Source organism: Miscanthus floridulus, chromosome 5 (genome assembly GCF_019320115.1).
Source record: "Miscanthus floridulus cultivar M001 chromosome 5, ASM1932011v1, whole genome shotgun sequence".
NCBI classification, from domain to species: Eukaryota; Viridiplantae; Streptophyta; class Magnoliopsida; order Poales; family Poaceae; genus Miscanthus; species Miscanthus floridulus.
The window spans coordinates 122,819,274-122,839,375 of record NC_089584.1 but is presented as its reverse complement, the minus strand read 5'-3'; the positions used below and the strand labels follow the sequence as shown (position 1 = coordinate 122,839,375).

General features: G+C 45.2%; 1 protein-coding gene and 1 pseudogene across 1 annotated transcript; both read left to right on the top strand.

Annotated features, from left to right (window-relative positions):
• Positions 1-8,814: 8,814 nt before the first annotated feature.
• On the top strand, positions 8,815-14,916 carry LOC136450634 (autophagy-related protein 18f-like). The gene is given in 9 exon segments (XM_066451182.1): positions 8,815-9,794; positions 11,008-11,469; positions 11,543-11,959; positions 12,554-12,784; positions 12,860-13,687; positions 13,794-13,960; positions 14,170-14,200; positions 14,202-14,502; positions 14,624-14,916. Coding segments are annotated over 8 exon segments (2,601 nt in total). The 5' UTR covers positions 8,815-9,614; the 3' UTR covers positions 14,487-14,502; positions 14,624-14,916.
• Positions 14,917-15,771: 855 nt separating this feature from the next.
• LOC136453370 (sulfite exporter TauE/SafE family protein 5-like) lies at positions 15,772-19,310 on the top strand (annotated as a pseudogene).
• Positions 19,311-20,102: the final 792 nt, after the last annotated feature.

Sequence of the window (20,102 nt, the reverse complement as noted above, 5' to 3'; positions counted from 1 at the left end):
GTCATATGAAGCCAACTCGAATTCTCATAATTATTTCGGTTCTTGTAATTCACATTCAAGGTTCATTCACATTCAAGTTTCATTCTCGTAAATTACACTAAATTCTCGTAAATCATAGTTGTTAAATTCACAAGGATAGCAAGGCATAGATTCTAGTATATCACAATCAATAGTATATATTTTCTAGTAAATCATTTACTTTTTTTTGAACATAGTAAATCATTTACTGAATACGATAGGTTTGTATTTGCCTTTAGTATTCTCGTAATACTTGCATGCATGGCACCAGCTGTACTAGTACACCAGCTTTGTGTATTCTCGTAACACATCTGTACACGCTTTGCATGCATGGCAATGGCACCGTGTGAAGGCGTGAAAATAATTATTCCAAATATCCAGCGTCATTAATTACTGCAATTACCTGCAGCGTTGATCCCGCATGCATGCAGCTGTAAAGGAAAGCAGTAACGCTTTGGGGCTGGCCGGCTGGATCGGATGGGCATCTGGTGCGCTCGGTTGGCCTGGCTACAGACTAAACTATTCTATAGCCAGCTACAGAGTATAGTCTTCCTATATTTATTTCTTACTTTCAGGCCATGTGTATATATCTAGATTTAAGACATATATGACCCGACCAAGTATATGTAGATGGAATATATCATCATTCTAGACCATCTAGGGTACTATATATGACAAATATGTATGTATACTTAAAATATATGGTTACACTTATTTTATACGTTACTATCATAGTATTATATAATATATTAAAAATATGTGTTCTTTTGAAAATTTTTAACATAGTAAAGATCTAAAGTATTTAATACTAGTATGCCAACATCCTCAGACTGATAAATGAGTATGTACACATACGCAACGTGATTTATTGATTATGGAAGTAACTACTCTCCTCTTGGGAGGGCGAATCTACGTGGAGTCGCCGGTCGCGTGATCCCGATGGTTTTCTATGAATCCATTATACGTGTATTTTTTTCATCAGCTATGACCCCGGTAAAAAAAATACGATGACCCCGGCGGCCCAGCAACAATAACGCTATAGCAGCCCAACACAACCCAAGAGAGAAGGCCGAAAGCCACGTACTCACGTTCGGTAGCTCGCTGCAGCCCGTAGAAAGTAGAAACATTGCACGATTCTTCTCCCGTCGTCAGACCTTCCGCCTTCGAAACGTCCGTGTCGACACTCTCGTCGTCGTTCCGTGATTGCAGCCATCGCTCGGTGTTGACGACGACGGACGGGCGGACGGCCGCCGCCGCCCTCTGAGTATCCGTTTATTCAATCCTACTCAAGTACGGAATATCCCCTATTCCCCTACAAGTATTCTACCGAGGTAACCTAAAGACATCTTAGAGGCTATGTCAGAGGTGCAGTTAACAAAACAGAAATTTCAGCAAATTAGAGAGATGGTTGGGATTCCATACTAAGTTATGTGCTATCTTTTTGTGAAGAACATGGCATCCCAAAGTTATACATGGAACAAGAGTACATTGATAGACACAAACCAAGGAAGAAGACCAACCGCACCTACTATCAATACTACAAATATGATTGCTTGAACCCAGTTATTGATTTACAGCTTGCAGAATTTAATGACCGTTTCAACGAGGTAAATTCTGAATTGCTTACCAACATTGCTGCTTTTAGTCCAAAGAATTCTTTTATGCATTCAAATTTGAGAGCTTGATGGAATTGGCTAATGCATATCCTGATGATTTTGATCCAAGGGACCTAGATGATCTTATTATTGAGCTTAATATTTACATCGACAATGTGGATGCTAGATTTGCCCAAGTGGCCACTATTTCTGAGCTTGGTAAACTGATGGTGGATACAAACAAAAATCTTTCTTTTCCTTTGGTATATTGGTTCCTTAAACTTATGCTAGTTCTTCCTATTGCGACGACGTCGGTGGAAAGGTGTTTCTCAGTAGTGAAAATTGTGAAGACGGACCTGCGAAACCGAATCGACGATGGATTTATGAATGATTGTGTCATTTGCTTCGTTGAGCAAGAATTTCTTGATGCAATTCCAAATGATGATATCATAGTTCGTTTTTAGAATATGATGATCGTACTCGTAGGGTGAAACTATAAGAGGTAACCACTTTTGTAAATAGTTTTTTTGTCGGATTATGTTATTGTCACATTTATCCCTGTATGAATGCTTACTATTTACAATATATTATTCTTTTTATGTATGGTGTTAGATTATTGTCAACTATAGTTATGGCTCTAAGTATCGTCCGACCCCAGCGACGATTTATGCTAGATTCGCCCCTGATATATATATATATATATATATATATATATATATAGAACTACTGTTCTGTAGCTGGCCATAGAATAATTTATTCTGTGGCCACTTTGAGTTACGATAATTACCATGCTAATTTACAAGATTACAGTAACTTCTTACTAAGTGATTTACTATAACATTATCGTAAATATCACCATGAGTTGTAGTAACACGAGTATCGTAAATGCATATTCATGTTATCATAAATTGGTACAAATATTATCGTAAATCAAGGTGGCTATAGAATAAGTTATTCTATGGCCAGCTATAAAATAGCCTTACCCTATATATATATATATATATATATATATATATATATATATATATATATATATATATTCCCTAAAGTTTACTTCTTATCCCATGAATGTTTGACACATGCATGGAGTATTAAATATAGACTAAAAATAACTAATTACACAGTTTGTGACTAATTTGTGAGACGAATCCTTTAAGCCTAATTAGGCCATGATTTGACGCCGTGTTGCTACATCAACATATGTGCTAATGACGGATTGATTAGGCTTAATAAATTTATCTTGAGGATTACTCACGGATTCTGTAATTTATTTTTGGGACTCTTGCGTTTCTACCCTTGTTTTATATCGAAATTGTGATTTTGCCCCTATTTTTTTGATTTTGTGAATTTACCTCTATGATTTCAAAACGAAGCACTAGTTTGCCCTTGCTCCATCATCCACCCCTAACGGTGTTAAACTTTGTACAAAAGGACATGAATGCCCATGCGATTTTGTCCCTGTGTTGTTATGCCTAATTGTGATTTTACCATAATTTGGAATTAGACTTTTTTCCCTGTGTGCACATAGCATTTTCCTTGCGGCTTAGAGTCTGACGCGTGTGGCCAGTCAGACGTTAGAGCTGACGGGCACTATGCATGTGCACCGATCTATAGACCTATCCTCTTTCTCCCTTTGGTCTATGAAGACCGAGTCTACAGAGAGAGAAAGAGAGAGGGGGTGGGTCTCTATACCAATGACAGGCGAAACTTGTAAGGTGAGGTGTCGCCCATCCATTGGCCAAGGCGATGTGGCCTAGGGCGAACAACCTCGGTCCGTCCTCATCCCCCTGTTGGCTCGGTCGCGGGAGAGGTAAAGAGAAAGTGAGAGAGAGAGGGAGAGAGGAGGGAGCAAGGCAGAGAGAGAGAGAGAGAGAGCGGAGCAGCTGTGTGCCGATGTCGATCCAGTGGGGTGGAGCAGAGAGGGAGAGAGGGTAGAGTAGAGGAAGAGCGCAGCCATGGCGGCGGCTTCGGCGAGGGCGGATGTAACACCTCGGGTGTTACGAGCTTTCTTAGCACCGCGATTTAAGCCTAAGCCAAATTTTCGAAACGAGTTTCTCAGAATTTTTAATTTAAAATATACTTGATGTGATACGTGAATCCGGTGACCCAGTTTTGTTGACTCGAATTAACGCCTAAGTCAAATTACTTAGTGCGTAAAGATATTCAGGAATGTCGAATGACGATTCTGGCGAATGGTTGGTTCTATTAGATTAAGCAAGAAAAGCGACTTTTATAAATAAAATAAATTCATTAATAAATAGAATGATATATATATACTCATATGTTTATTTTGATAAGCACGAACTAAAGAGAGAGAGAGGGCAACAGTTTCATTTATTTTCTTAACGTGCAGCGTACTCGACTAGCATTGCAACTATGTGCCATCTCGTTCATGCCACTGTTGTCCTACGACCGACGCCTTGTGTGAGCGTCCTTGCTGCTGCTATGCAGCCGCTGTCTTTTGCCCTTAAGGAAGATGACCGACCTGCTGCTGCCGTGTACTACTCTTCCACTGCCTCCGTTGTCCCGTCGCTCTACAACGCTGCCGAAGCACGCCGCGCTGTCCCTGCGTTGATGGAGTTGGCCGAACCCTCACGTTGTTTGCTTGCCTCTGTCTCTGACCGTCCTTGCCTGTCGCTGTTGTCTACCTCTGTGCCGAGTCAAGCCAGACAGGACTCTCACTCCTCTTTTTCCTCTGCCGCAACAAGCATTCGCAGTATCGCCACCAAGCCCCGTACTCCACCACGCTCGAGCCTCCATCACCTCGGCCTCGCTTTCCTCGCCTCGCCATCGTTTGGGTGTGCGTCGGCCGCACCTCCGCGTCGCCATGCTGCTGCCCTGCGGTACCCGCTGTGGCCACTACCGCTGTTGCGCCCTGCTACTCCCTTCCCCGTGCTGCCCCTTACTGCATTGCAACCGCCATGGCCATGTCCACTGATGCCTTGCCCATGTGCCGCAGCGCCGCTTCTCTCTGCCGCGCGCAACTCCGCCTTGCCTCCGTCGTGCACCAAGCACCGCACGTGTGCGTGCCGCACCACCGCATTGCCATCCCCGCCCGCCGTCGCCCATCCACCGGGCGCCCTCGACCCGTGACGAAACATGGCCATGGTGCTGCTCCTGGCGAGCCCCGCCGCGTCCCGTGACACGTCTCCGTCGTCCGCCTCCCACAGCGCCCTACCGAGGTCGGTCCGCTGCCGCCATCGCCGGTCTCGCCTCCTGCCCATCCATCACGTGCCCGATCGGTCTGCGCTGGACCGTCGCCTCTCGGTACTGCCCTCCCCGTGCGACAGCCACCGTGCGCGTGGGCATGCCTTACCGATTGGTGCCGAGGAGCGCCCTGCCGGCACCGTGCCTCGCCGCCCGTCCGTCGTCGTCTGCGTCGTAGTCCTCTCTGCCGCGACGCTTGTGGCGTGTGCTCCACCGGTCCCACCCCGTTGTGCTGTGGCCGTCCATGGGTGCGGCTGAATCTGCCGAGGCTCCCGCACGCCGCCCGCAACTGCACCGCAGCCGACGAACCATTCCCTGGGCGGCAGATGGTTTTCCTTTGCTCCATGCTCTGTTTTGAGAAGGTGAGGAAGTGCAAATAGGATCCTTTACCGGGTTCATTTCGCAAAAACGCTAGACTCATAGGTTTACGAATAAGAGCGTAGTTAATTTCTAAGAAATTGAGGGGCCTAATCGCAAAAAGTATCGTCGCCGTCAGGTTCTGGATGCGTGGACCGCGCTCGTCCACGCGTCGCCCGGCCTGCTCGCCGCCGCACCTGGGCCGCTCTTGTTCGCACCGCGATGGCCCATGAGCGCCGCGCGCCCTGTCCGCGCACCTAGGCCGCTGCCTGCCCGCTGGGCCGACCTGTGTTGCATCCGCCTAGGCCGCGCGTCCCTCTTGGCCGTTCCACGCTGCTAGGCCGCGTCTGGGCGGCGGGCCACGCGTGTTTGCGGGCTGAGCCAAGCCGCCAGCCCTTTTCGATTTGTAGAGCGTTTTCTAAATTAGCTTACAAGGAAAATTGTAGAGTTAAAATAAAATTGTGTAGATGTCCAAAAATAGTGAAATCAATTTTGTTAGTCTCCTAAAATCATTATCTATCTGTTAGTATATTTTGTTCATATTGTTCAATAATATTCTTGGAAGCTATATAATTAATTTAAGGTACTTAATATTGTGAAAATATAAACTTGTAGGAATTTTTATAATTATTTGATAATATTGTTGAATCTAAAAATTTGTACAGTAGGCTCCTAGCAATATTAGGTGCTCATTGTAATTTTTGTAGTTCAATAATAATTAGTTTGCTATGTAGATAATGATGCTATATTTTGAATAATGGTTAAATCGATATAATAAAATAAAGAAACAACCTTGGTTTATATCACTAAAATAATTATTGGGAAATAACGTCTTATTCGACAACATGGATACGTAGACCAATGTTAGAGCTATCTCGTTAGCTTGTGAGGCGTGATCGGATTTCTAAGCGTTTCGACTGTCCTGGATTAATTACATCTATGCATTTGCATCAATACATATCATATAGGTACGATGATGGAACTACGGATCAATTGAAGGATGATTGGCAATCCAGAGATGGTGTAATGATATTCTCTCCAGGAGATGATGCAATGGGCTTTCTATTCAGATGATAGTGGATGATCTGAAGATGCAGATACTAACTTTTTAATATATATCTTACCCAGGCAAGCCCCGGTGCATAACCCCTACTTTTATGCAGTTTAAATTATATTTGTGCATTAAGTTTTAAGGAGTTGAATGAAACCCACTTGCATATATATCTTTATTCTATGAGTCTTACTAGTATGACATGATCGTGTAGAATGCTATGCTACAAGACTCGATAGAAGTCGAGTGATTGCGTGTCACTTGCGAGAGATAGGAAATATATTATTGGATTATTATCACTTGGAAAATATAAATGGTGGAAAGAAAATTATGTCCGGACAGGGATATGGTTGGGTATTGGTGGGTGTAAGAGGTTGTGTCACCGTAGACGCAGGGCATGGCTTGGTTACACTGCTTTCTCTGTCTGTGTCGGTTAAGGACTGGCCGTTGCATAAGGCTCTAGGCAAGTCATAGACTTATTATCCCGAGCACATACTTGGGTATTGGCGCTTGGAAGACTTGTTGCTCTCTTGTCATAGGTTCCGGCTCTTTCTGGATTGATTGTCAGGGTTTTTTTTGTAGAGGAGGTCCTTGCACCGCACTGAGTCTGGGACTCAGGGGCGAGGGCTTGGAGTCCTAGTTTGAACGGGGACCTAGGACCCTAGGACAAGAGGGTGATGGGTTGGTCCTGCTTGTGCCTCGGGTATAAGCGGGACATGTGTTTTCGGGGTACCCAGCTGGGGGCATTGATTCACGAATCGCCAGGCAATCCGGTACGGCTTATCTACGATTTAGCATCATAGTAAAAACTAGAAAATAAAATATGGAAAAAGAAAATCTGATTGCTTACCACCTGCTTGAACATAGCACATGTGCTTATATAGAATGGTTAGTTAATGAACTAATACGGCTATTAATAAAAATCGAATATAAGGATGCACGCTTAGTAATGCTTCATGCAAATGCAATAAACCCTTAAGCCAGATAGCCTTACATATCCTTAGAGTCTTTTCTTTCCTCCTGTTGGGTAAGTCTTGCTGAGTACAATTGAGTACTCAGGGTTTTATTCCTCTTGTTGCAGGTGACGGGTGCATGCTAGAGCCGACCTTGTGTGTGGATTCCTCCTGGTGGGCTCAGAGATGATTTCCTTTACGCCGCGATCGTAGTTTTTATTTATAACTCTCACCAAATATTTTATAAAGAAAAGTTTCATAACCTGTTGTCATAGTTTACATATCAATGCTTCATCATGCCATGATTAGATAATTATTTCTGTTGTAATTCCGATCATATATTTATATTCCGCTGTTACATTAAATTATTCGTAACTCTGATAATATGATTCCATTCCGTTGTTATAACAATAAATATTATACTCTGATGTTGCATTAAAGTGATGTAAGAAATGATTAAGAATGATGTAAGCTTTATTATCTCATTTGTGATCCTGATGGCAAAAATATGGATTTTCGGGTTCTCCCCAGGGTGTACCTGACGGAACCGAGTAATTTGATGTTCTCCCCTGAGCGCTTAGTGTCTAATAGAAGACGAGCACTCCAGGAAGGCATTAGATTAGGCGATTCTGCCACAGCGGAGAAGGAGAGCGAGCAAGCAAAGCGGTGCCGAGAGGTAGAGGTGAGAGAGGGAGCTACGTGCCTGCACCCGCAGCGCAGCGCGCCCGCCGACCATGCCACGACGCCCGCCCAACGACACCCGCCACGCCGCGAGCTCACACGGCCGCAGTGCCCGCCTAGCGGGGCCCCCGATGCGGCCGCCGCATCCACCGCAGTGCCTGCCTTGCCGCGCCCGCCCAGCTGCGCGCTTGCGCACTCGCTGCGCCATGCGCCCGCCGGCCATGCCGCGACGCCCGCCCTGCGGCACCCGCCGCGCCGCGAGCTCGCACGGCCGCAGCGCCCGCCCAGCTGCGCCCCCCATCGCGGCCGCCGCACCCACCGCAGTGCCCGCCTTGCCGCGAGCCCGCCGGCCGTATCTCCCCCGTCGATGTCGCGCGCCCTGCCCAATAGGCACCGGTGGACACGCTGTGGATGAGATAATTGTGATAAGGGCATTTCAGTCATTTCACATATGATTTTATGTGTTTTATTTTTTAAATCGTTTAATCAGCATCTAAATAACAGACATCCAAACCAGGGGCAAACTGCTCCTTCATTTCAAAATAACAGGGGTAAAATCATAAAGTTAAAAAAATAAGGGTAAAATCACAATTGAACTTCTAGACCGGGACAAAAACATCATTTTCTCTTTATTTTTTATTAGTATCTGAACACCTCGTAAGATACCTTAAAACTTTATATGCTAATTTAAACAAGGCCAATTTGCCTTGGAAACCAAGATTCCTGTTGCTGCTACGACACTTTCTGCATTCCTGGTTCGTGCTCCCGTAGTCCCGTCCCCGTGTTCCGAACGGGACAGACATGTACGATGCCATCGTACGGGTAGGCCATAAAAGTCCGGTCGAGAACTCGAGATCCCAAGCCAGATCAAGCTCAGCGATGCGAGTACTACTCCTGCTCCTACACGGCAAGGCAGCAATCGTATAGCCGGACGGCGAGGCCACGCTAGCCAAGCCAGCGACCGCACCCGCTTCACGGCTTCGCCTCCGCAGCAGCAGCTTCTTTCCTCCACCCCATTCGCCCATCTCGCCCCGCAGCCCCCCGTAATCTTCTCTCCACACACAAACAAGCCCAGAGCGAACACGGAGCAGCAACCGATTCCAAATCCGTCGCTGCTTAGCTTTATCCCTTCCCAGTCCCCCCTCTTCGTCTCGTCTCAGAAATACGCCAGCCGATTAGTGTTAGCATCTGGTAGCCATCTTTAAGCCGCGCTTTGCCTCCTATTCTATTTCACCTAATCGCTTCCCCACCTCGTCCTCGTCTCGTCCAGGGAAAAAAAAGGAGAGAGAAAAAAAAAAAACGAAACCGCAAGCAAACCCTCGCTTTCTCCGATCGAATTGCTCGTCCCCGTGCAACCACCACCGGTTCGGCGGCTCCCCACCACCAGTCCTCTCCTCCCCGCGCCGGATGATCTAGGCCTCTCGCCCGCGCGCGCCGATTTCCCCCCACCTCGAGCTCTCCTCCTCCCCGCCCGCGGCCATGGCGAGCACCTGAGGATACGATCGGCGGGCTGTTTCTTTGCGAGAGTCCCCCCGAGTCCTCCCCAACAGAAACAGCCCGGGGGCATCAGCGATCGATTCCTTCTTCGGAGCGCCTTGGTTTGGTCTGGTCTGATTGCCCTGATTGGTGGTTTCGTCTCGGCCTCGGCTTCCTCAACTAGCTAGCTTGGAAGCCAAGTCTGGGCTTGCTGCTTCGTGTGGCTTGCATCTGGGGAGGCGGTAGCGTGCACGGGTGAATTCCCTGACCGAACTCATGCGGGACGGCGCGCAGGCTCCTCGCGGCGGCGGGGGCTTCTTCTCGGCAAGGTCGCTCTCCAACTACATGAGGATCGTCTCGTCGGGGGCGTCCACGGCCGCCTCCACGCTGCGCTCGGCGGGGGCGTCGCTGGTGAACTCCATGGCCAACCACGAGGAGGATGGAAGTCGTGACCAGGTTCGTTTGCTTGCTTAATCGACATACTAGTATGTCGCTCCCGGCTCCCCAACTTTTTTTTTTAGTTTATATAATACCAATGCTAATTATTCGGCACTGAGGAGGCTTTTAGTTGGTTCACGTGTGCGTTAGTTAAAATGAGCTAAAAAGTGTATTTATGGCTGGAAGACACTTTCATTTCTGTTTCTGCCCCCAAGTCATACCTACTAGGATTTGTAGTTATTGTCAGTTTTTCATGCATTTATGCTGACCATCAGTATATACCGACTCTGTTGTTTGAACTAGATGCTCTTTTAGTACTTCGTCTGATCTCCATTTAGGTTTGTCATTAGTCAAACTATTTAACTTCGACTATCAATTTCTAAAATTTAACATAGATCGATAACAGAATTCACAATTTTACTAGATTCATTATGAAAAATACTGTCATAATATATATCTCTTCCCATTTATAAGAAAACATACTTTTAAAGATATTGCTATACAAAGTGTCATACTGGAGACCGTGCTGATCGGAGGGACTAGTGTATTATTTTAGTAGTTAGTTGTGCTTGTTCAGAACTAAGAAGTTCGTAAATACGCCGAGATGATTTGGGTATTATCATACAAGCCAAGCTGCAGATATGTACATTATGACACTGTATATTCTACATCCTTTTATTCCCTCTAATGGTATGTTATTATAGTAAATTGTTATAATTTCAAGTTTAGGACAGAAGTTACGCTATGGTTTACTGAGTTATGGATTCCCACTTTGTCATGAAAACTGAACTTCAATTTCACCATGGTCCCTACAGTATGTAAGATAGACTCCAATGCTTAGCAAAAAGTTGGTTATGAACTGTGACTTCACATCAGAGTTCCATGTTGGAAAATATATTATAGTAGAAAATAAAAATATTCTCCACATTTTAGTTCTTCAGTCACCCAACCATGCAAAATTCTATGTATTCTTTCACAACTTTTTGTTTATTTGTACACATCATTCTTTATGCATGTTTTGAGTTATATTGAAATTGACCATCTTTGGCTCTTTGCATAGTGAGTATAAAACAAATAGCAGTGTCTATATGTTTGTTGCTTACAGTCATGTAAGCTGTATATACATCAGATCAATGAATGATGCACCTAGGGCTTGCGGTTTTCACTTTTTGAGTATTATAATCCATGTAAACAATGAGCTAAAACCCTTCTTATCTGTCATGATTTGCAGGTACAATGGGCTGGCTTTGATAAAATTGAATGTGGGGGTGGCTTGCTACGGCAAGTTTTGTTGCTGGCTTACAAATCTGGCTTCCAAGTGTGGGATGTGGAACATGCTGATGATGTAAGACAGCTAGAATCCAGACACGATGGTGCTGTTTCGTTTATTCAAGTGCTAAAGGATCCAATTTTCACAACAAATTCTGGAGACAGATTTGCAGATGCATGGCCATTGCTAGCCCTTGCCTGTGAAGGAACTCACACAGGAAGTGGAAACAACCATGATACTAATGTTCCTGTTTTTGATGGAACCAATGGTGCTTTCCATAGTATAAGCGGTGAAAACCTTCCTACTGTCATACGATTTTATTCACTGAGAACCCATGAATATGTGCATACATTGAGGTTCAGATCAGCTGTTTATTCCATAAGGTGCAGTCCGAGAGTTGTAGCTATTTCACAGGCTACTCAGGTATGCAATTTTCGCTGTTCCGAAGCAGTTTTTGGATCATGAGTGGTCCTGATGGAAAAATTACCTTTTGCAGATACATTGTTTTGATGCCGCGACCATGGAGAGAGAATATACTGTTCTTACCAGTCCTACAGTTGCACAAGTTTCAGGTTATGGCCCACTTGGATTGGGCCCTAGATGGATTGCGTACTCTGGGATTCCAGTTCCGGTTCCAGATACTGGACGTGTTAGCCCTCAGCTTCTTAGTCTGTCTCCCTTTGTTCCACCTCCTGGTTCAAATGGTAGTGTGGTGGCATATTATGCAAAAGAATCAAGCAAGCAACTGGCTGCCGGCATTGCAACACTTGGTGAGGTTGGATATAAGAAGCTGTCCAAGTACTATGCAGATTTCATTCCAAATGGTAATGGTACCATAAAGCAAAGAGGTTCTGGCTACAAGGCAAACGGAGTAACAAACGGCCACCTCATTGACAGTGAATATGCTGGAACGGTATGGACCTCTTCATTGACATATTTTCATCGTTAATTTTGTTATCCCGGAGTTGGCAATAAACTTGGTTAACACTGTTGCGAGCATTACCATGTCATCTCTGTGTACTAGTATTAGTAAGAACCAACCAACCCTAAGGCTGTTAGGGACCTCGGAACCCACCTGGCCAGTTTGCTAACAATTTGATGATGTGGCCATTCTTCTCCTCAGGAGTTGGCCAAGGCTGATCTTCTATCTCCTGCATTTGTATACATGCTTTACAGAAATAATACTCGTGGCAGATTGTGTACTTCACTTTACAAACCTGGCATTTTGTTCAATTATTTGCTTTCAGCCAGTAAAGTGAGAACAATATTGTCCATCGAAACTAGACGAGATAGTGTAGCAGGTAAGGTGGATAGTTTGTTCTTGGTTTGGAAATTCAAAAGTAGAGTAGCCTGATGGATGTGGGTGGATGGAAATTTTCTTATGTCCGTGATTAAGTATTCAGCGTATACAAATGTTCTTTTATTTTTGCCATTACAAGTTCAATTAATATGATTATGCCGTATTTTTCTTTACTTATTTCACAGAATGTTGATATTGCAATGGCAGGTCATTGTTCGAGATATTGTCTCTAAATTATTGATAGTTCAGTTCAGGGCACACACTAGTCCAATTTCTGCACTATGCTTTGATCCAAGTGGAACTTTGCTGGTGACAGCATCTGTTCATGGTCAAAACATGAATGTTTTCCGCATTATACCTCCACATGGGACATCAGAAGCTGGTCAAATTGGAACCTATGTTCATCTGTACAAATTGCAAAGAGGCATAACCAACGCGGTAAGCTGGCATACCTATTTATTGCTCATTATCTGTAAAGTTAGTTGACCTGTAAAAGTATCACTTCTCTTTCAGATCATAAAAGACATCAGCTTTAGTGATGATAGTGACTGGATAATGATTAGCTCTTCAAGAGGAACTAGTCATCTGTTTTCAATCTCTCCATATAGTGGATCAACAAGATTCCGTTACAGTGATAACAATCCTGCAGAGAATGATTACATTGTGGATTCATCAGTTAATCATACTGGTCATCGGTCCCAAAATTCAGCAACCTCTTTGAGTCTCAGTCAGAAGACTCTCTTTGTATCTGGACCCCCTGTCACATTGTCTGTTGTTAGTAGGATAAGGAATGGGAGTAACATGTTTAAGGGTGCTGTCCATGGCGCTGCCGCATTTGCAACTGGTGCTTCCAGTCCAATTTCCGGTGCTATTGCTTCAACATTTCACAACTGCAAGGGTGGTGACATTAATTCAGATGGCAGTTCGCGAATGAAATATTATTTACTAGTATTTTCTCCATCAGGAAGCATCGTACAGTATGTTCTCCATCTCTCAGCTGAACAGGATTCTGGATTTGATTTCCCAACAAGCCCCATTTCTTATGGGCCAGAGAGAGAAACTGATACAAAATTTGTTATTGAACCTCTTCAGAAGTGGGATGTTTGTTATAAAAGAAATAGAAGAGACAGCGCTGAGAGTTTTGCATATAGTGATTTTGAGAATGGAGAAAATAATAAACTTTTCCTCAAAGCTATGAGGAAAGGGACTAGTGTCTACCCATTTGACTCTTCTGCTGTTGAAAGACAAAAGCTCAGTGCTGATGAAAATCGTAATTTCTATATTTCTCAGAGTGAGTTGCAGACTCATGTTGTGCAAACTCCACTCTGGTCTAGATCTGGGGTATTTTCTTGCACCTTTTTCCCTTTCAATGCTGCATTTATTTTTTCTGTTTGATTGACATGCTGGGACTTATAAATTGCAATGCCTGCTTATTGACTGATGCCAGATACACTTTCAAGTTATGGAGGGTGATACTTTAGAAGCAGACAATGCTGATGTTATTTCAGGGGAAGTTGAAGTAGAAAAAATCCAGACCCATAACATAGAATCAAGGTCAAAGAATCTCATACCAGTCTTTGATTCCCTCCATACATCAAGGTTTCAACAGACAAGGTATGTTCAAAGCTTACACTTGAGCACTTCTTGTTAGTGGTTGATTAATGCCAATATTGCTACATAAGGTATTTCATCTATATGGTTGATAAAGGCTGGCTAATTTTTGTTGGATAGTTCAGGCCTTTATCCTTATTTTGGAAATTGCTGCTATTCTTTTGTCTGATTAGATTTCTCCTCTGGTGACTTTCTATACTTTTATCCTCCAGGTTGAACACTCCTGATAACAACAGGTATGGTACTGCTGCAGCGACAGAAGTCTGGGATTTCAGAAGATGGTAGACTCTCTCGCAGAAGCAGCTGTAGTTCTTTGGATTGCATGTCTGAAGGGCCCAAAAGCTCTGATGATGGTGCTTTCAGTAAATATGTAGTAGACGATAACAGTTCTGCTGTAAATAACAATCCAAGTGTTAAATTCCATGCCGAGCTTGTAAATAATACTGGGAGCCTTAAGTCAGAGGCCCAGCTCGGATTTGTAAATAGCAAAGAGGATGGTGAAGATGGAGAGCAACTCCCAGACTTGTGATATTGACTCTGTCAAGGTAAGTGCTTTAGCTTACATGAGATAATGCGTTTGATAATTGATATCCTGCCATTCAAATATTTATCACTGTATCTTATAAAAGCAAACCTCACTTGCTTTCAATCTCAACATGCGTGTAGATGATCCATGGTGATGGAGGAGCCTCTTTAATCGCTGAAGTCTTCATTGTGCGTGTGTAACTGAATTCTTTCATTTCTCCATCCGGAGTTCTTTACCTCTCTTCTATAGTTCTATTCATAGGCATTCATGAAAATTTTACCGAGAGAAAAGATAGAAAGGGAGGTTGAATTGTGGCCCTATGGGTGTGGAAGCTTTGGCGATGTGAGTTGAGTATCTTAGAAGAATTTGTACATAAATAACATGATTGTTCATTGCATCTGCAATAATAGCATGTAATTTGTGAATATTTAAATGCTATTGTGCCCAACTGAGCTACGAGACATCTTTTGGCTGATAAGCTATGGCTGAAAGTACTATTGACTGATTTGTTGTGAGAAAAATACTGTTCGTTGACTGATAAGCCAGCAAACAGGGCGTCAGAAGTGCCTTTTCTTTTGTATAGGTTGCAATCGCTTCTGTAGGTTGCAACTGGTTGAACAGAGGATGTCATCCAGATGACCCATTTACTCTCCATTTTGAATGCTTTCAACTTTCCTTGGTAATTAAAATCTCAATGTCTAGAAAGTTGCAACTGTAGTTTTTTTAATATAAAAAATACTGTAGCCTCTGTTCTAATACAACGAATGGAGGAGGTGAAGTGTTTTGTACTGTTTCATACTTATTCATTGATTTAGGGCTGAACTTTGTTTATTGTGGGCTTAAACAATTATTATGAAATGGATGGGTAAACTGAATAGCTGATGATTTTTTTTTTTTGATGGAACGCTGATGATAGAAATTGGCCAGGAATATAAAGTTGAGGTACGAATCGTACGAATTGGTACCCATACAGAAAAAAGTTGATTTTTTTTTTCATGGGACATCTACTCCAAACAACATACCTGAAAAGCCAATGCTATTGTCAACTCATTGCCTCCGATTCAGCTGTTGAATTGCTCACAACAATTCTTTTTCTTTTTCTGTAAAAGCTAATGTATTAGTGCTAGAATAATTTAGGCCCTATTAGCTTCGCTGAAAAGCCATGACTGAAAGTACTGTTCGCTGATTTATTGTAAGAGAAAAATACTGTTCCTTCGCTGAAACGGTTCGTAAGACAAGCGAAAATGGCCTTAGCATGGGGCAATGGCCTTTCCAAACTACTATTATACTTAGCCAAATGATGTCAATGCGAATTTCCCTAACAACAAAACATGTCTCTTTCTATATCTGTGATGACACTTCAAAACTTTCTTTCTTACAAGTCTTAACCCAGTCTTGTGTGTGAGAGACAAGATTCATCGCGTATAAAAGTAGTCACAGACATATCTCCTCTCTGTTCTCAGAAGCAAACAGAGGCCGAAGCCGAAGATGACGCGGACTACTCAGCTCTTCCCTCTTGTCGTGGCCGCAGTCGCGGTTTCCTTCTTGTCAGCAGCGGCCGCGTCCAACACCACCACCTCGTCACCCCAAAGCCTCCTCGCCGAAGTGTCGCAGTGGCGGGAAACCCACCTGCGCGACCCTTCCTCGCACCCGGGCGGCGGCGCGGCGCATGCTGGCGTCCGTCCGAACACCGTCGTGGCATGGGCGCTGTCCTTCCTAGCCGCGTCCGTGTCGAGCGCCGGCGGCGTGGGCGGCGGGTCGCTGTTCCTGCCCATCCTGAACCTGGTGGCGGGGCTGAGCCTGAAGCGCGCCACCGCCTACTCGTCCTTCATGGTCACGGGCGGCGCGGCCTCGAACGTGCTCTACAACCTTGCGTGCACGGGCATGGCGGGCGGCGGCGGCGGGAGGCTGATCGACTACGACATCACGCTGCTGTTCCAGCCGTGCCTGCTCCTGGGCGTGAGCATCGGGGTGGTGTGCAACGTCGTGTTCCCGGAGTGGCTCATCACCCTGCTCTTCTCCCTGTTCCTCGCCTTCTGCACCGCCAAGACGTGCCGCGCGGGAGTCAAGATCTGGCGGTCCGAGAGCGGCGGGACCGGGGCCAGGGCCGCGCGCGGCGACCACCACCACCACGGCAGGAGCCCCTGCTGCTGCGGTTGCCCCGCGGCACCAGCGACGCCGACGCCGAGGGCGGCCGCGGAAATGGCGCGGGGTTCCCGTGGGTGGACGTGGCGCTGCTAGTCATGAGACGGCTCTGCTTCTTCGCGCTCCATGTCCTCATTGGAGATAAGCACGGGAAGGTACGTGTTCCGTCGCGCGTGAGCTTCTGCCTCTCGATCGGCATATCGTCGTTAACAAACAAAAGAGAGAGAGAGAGAGAGAGAGAGAGAGAGAGATCATCTAAGGGTAAGGGAAAACCAATGGCCTGTACAACCTCGCTGCCACGCTGCGTATGAACTCTTTTTTTTCCCGCCGTTACCAGCATGGTTGTGCACGGCTGCCCAGCCACGGAACTACGGAAGCGACACCCGCACATCTCAAGGCACTGTATGGCCATGCCCGTAAGCACAGACATGGAGGAGCCAGTAACTGGGAAACGGATCGATGAGAGCATTAGAGGCACAAGCAAGAAAGTAATGTGTCTTTCGTATGCCTTGTCATTGTGTGCCTGCATTATGCGCCTTTTTCTCTCCAAAATAATAGCGGAAAGTAGTGCCTGGCCCTGTCCGTTTTCTGTTGCATTTTGCTTTTCTGCTTGGAACGTCTCAGTCGTTTTTACCCGATAGTAACCGGCCTTATCGTGCTGCCTCTCCTTTTGCCTCGTCGGCGTCCTATCCAATCCTATTCCTGCCTACTATTAGATCATGCCTAGATCATCATCTCGTACCTCCTCCATCCTAGAATAATAATGCGTATTTCGTACAGCAAATTTTGAGAAAACAATTCCATAAAAAAATTGTATTCAAAGTGTCTCTAATATGATATTGTCCTTAGCAAATAACAAGAGAAATTAGTGGTCGAAATCTATTTTATGGACTTTTTTTGCTGAAAAGATACGTTTATCATTTCAGAAAACGCAGGGATTAAGGCTAGGTCCACCGGAAAGTTAAATATCCCGGAACAGATTGCTAAATGAGATCTGTCCAGCCACTAACCTAGTGAATTAGTTAGCGTCAAATGCATGTTTGCGGCAGGCCGACTTCGCTCTGGGAGTCTGGAGGCATTTTTGAATCCTTTCATCCGAATCAAGGACTTAAAATGTTAGTGGCAAGTTGCTAATGCAATGCAAGTATGCAACTCGCAGGATAAATGTTTCTTAAATTTCAGTGCTCGTAGACGTCAGTCATGGCACATACATTGTTCTCGTCCAGATATTTCAGTGGAACAAGACATAGAAACTGTATCTTAGGTGCACAGGGTGTGATCAGGAATAGACAGATCCTGCGGCGTCGCATACTTACTTATCACCTTGTTCCAGCTACCTGCCGCTGTGGCTTCCACTGGGTAAAATACTTAAATAGCCCGGAACATCTTGCTGAATTCAATTTGATTTTGTCCAGCCACTAATCTGGCGAATGGTCAGCATCAACTGCATGCATGTTTGTGGCAAGCCGACTTTGGGGCAGGTAGCTAACATCATAGTCCTAGCATCATGCTTCTCCACGTTCACTGTATACAAATTCAGAGCTCTGAAAATGTTAATGGCAAGTTGGCAATGCAATGCAACTCGCAGGGCAAATGTTTGTTAACTTACAGTGCTTGCAGACGTCAGTCATGGCAGATGCATTGTCCTCGTTCAGATATACTCCTATATTCCAGTCCAACAACTCAACAAGACTTATGAACTGTATCTTATCTGAACAGGGCGTGATCAGGATTATAGACCCTGCGGCGTCGCCTACTGGCTTATCACCTTGCTTCCAGCTACCTGCCGCTGTGGCTTTCACAGGGTATATTATATACGCCAAGAGGAAGAAACACGTTGTTCATAGCCAAGACCAAGAGGATGGCAAGGTAGCATGGAGATTTTGTCTTTATTATACTGTTGTTGTGGCAAAGCTCAAAGCAACTTGGATTGATGCTGACATGGTCACGCAGGCAGATCTTGTGGACACAGGAGTGGAAACCACCTTGCCATCACTTGCACTCCCGCTCGCCGCTTTCGTCACCGGGGCTCTGAGTGGCCTCTTCGGCATTGGAGGAGGACTGCTTCTGAAGCCCTGTTCTTCTTCAGATCGGAATACCCCCGCAGGTACACAACGCACCAGGCATTCGCATTCTTAATCTTGCTGCTCCATATATATAGGTACCAGTGAATCACAGCATTTCTAATCTATCTATCTATCTGCAGACGGCGGCAGCGACGTCTTCGTTCATGGTCCTGTTCTGTGCGTCCATGTCCATGGTCCAGTTCATCCTGCTGGGCGTGGAGGGCATCGGGCAGGCGTCCATCTACGCTGGGATATGCTTCGTTGCCTCGGTCGTTGGGGTCGTCGTGATCGAGCGAGCCATCAGGAAGTCCGGGCGGGTCTCGCTCATCGTGTTCCTGGTCACCGCCATCATGGCGCTCAGCACTGTGATCGTCACCTGCTTCGGAGCGCTAGATGTCTGGATGCAGTACACCAGCGGGGAGTACATGGGCTTCAAGCCTTCAAGTTACCTTGCTGACAAGCATCTTCGATGGTGAGAGACTGCTTGGTGTTACTGTTATGGGCTTCGTTTTGGCTTGGCCATTTTATATGGCTTTCTGAAGGAAGGTTTTGCATTTGTGCTCTTCACCTTGTAATGTCTGGTTTGGGGCTAACCTTGTACTGAATTAATTTTCATATCGGTGAGCTTTCTGGAAAGAGGCAGGACTGGCTGTGGGCACTGATTGTTTTTTATTAAGGACGTCATAAGCTTTGCCGTGATTTTTATTAGATGGAAAAAATAAAAAAGAGGTTTTAGTACAACACGGCTACTCAACTAAGCGCTTCGGCCGGAGTTAAAAGAAACACCAAAACAAGATAAAAAGCCTGCAACCACTCCCAATAGAAATAAAAACCGACTAAAGCGCATCCCACTAACGCCTATGAGGGACAAAAACCCCCAAGAGAGCAACCAAAACTGAAAACCAAAACGACTAACTCGCGGCCGTTCTAGGAAGCATTGACACGTTGTATTGGTTGATATCATCCTTGCATAAACTTTTTTTTTCGAATACTCAAAAGATTTGCATATCATTGCATTAAATAGAAGAGCTTAAACAAACAAACATACAACGCGCTTCTATCAAGCGCCGAAGGAGGTCGATCTAATACAGCCGTAGCTAGACCATCCTAGCAAAATACATTTTGTTTCGATAATACATAAAAGGAAACCACCAAAACCGACGCAACGGTGTGACCTAGGAGGTGGCCTTACGTCTTCGCGGCTGCCTGGACGGGCCCTTTCCAACGGCCGGGAAGAGCGCGTCCATCGCCTCGGCCTCCGACGTAGTTAGGTTGCCATCGAAGAGCTTGTCAAAGGCCTACACCTCCGACGCTGATGGCGCTGATGGGCCCTTGATGTATCCCATACGCTGCATGATCAACACCTCACCTCGCTTGGAAGCAGGAACTAGGGACAGGCTCTGAGCCG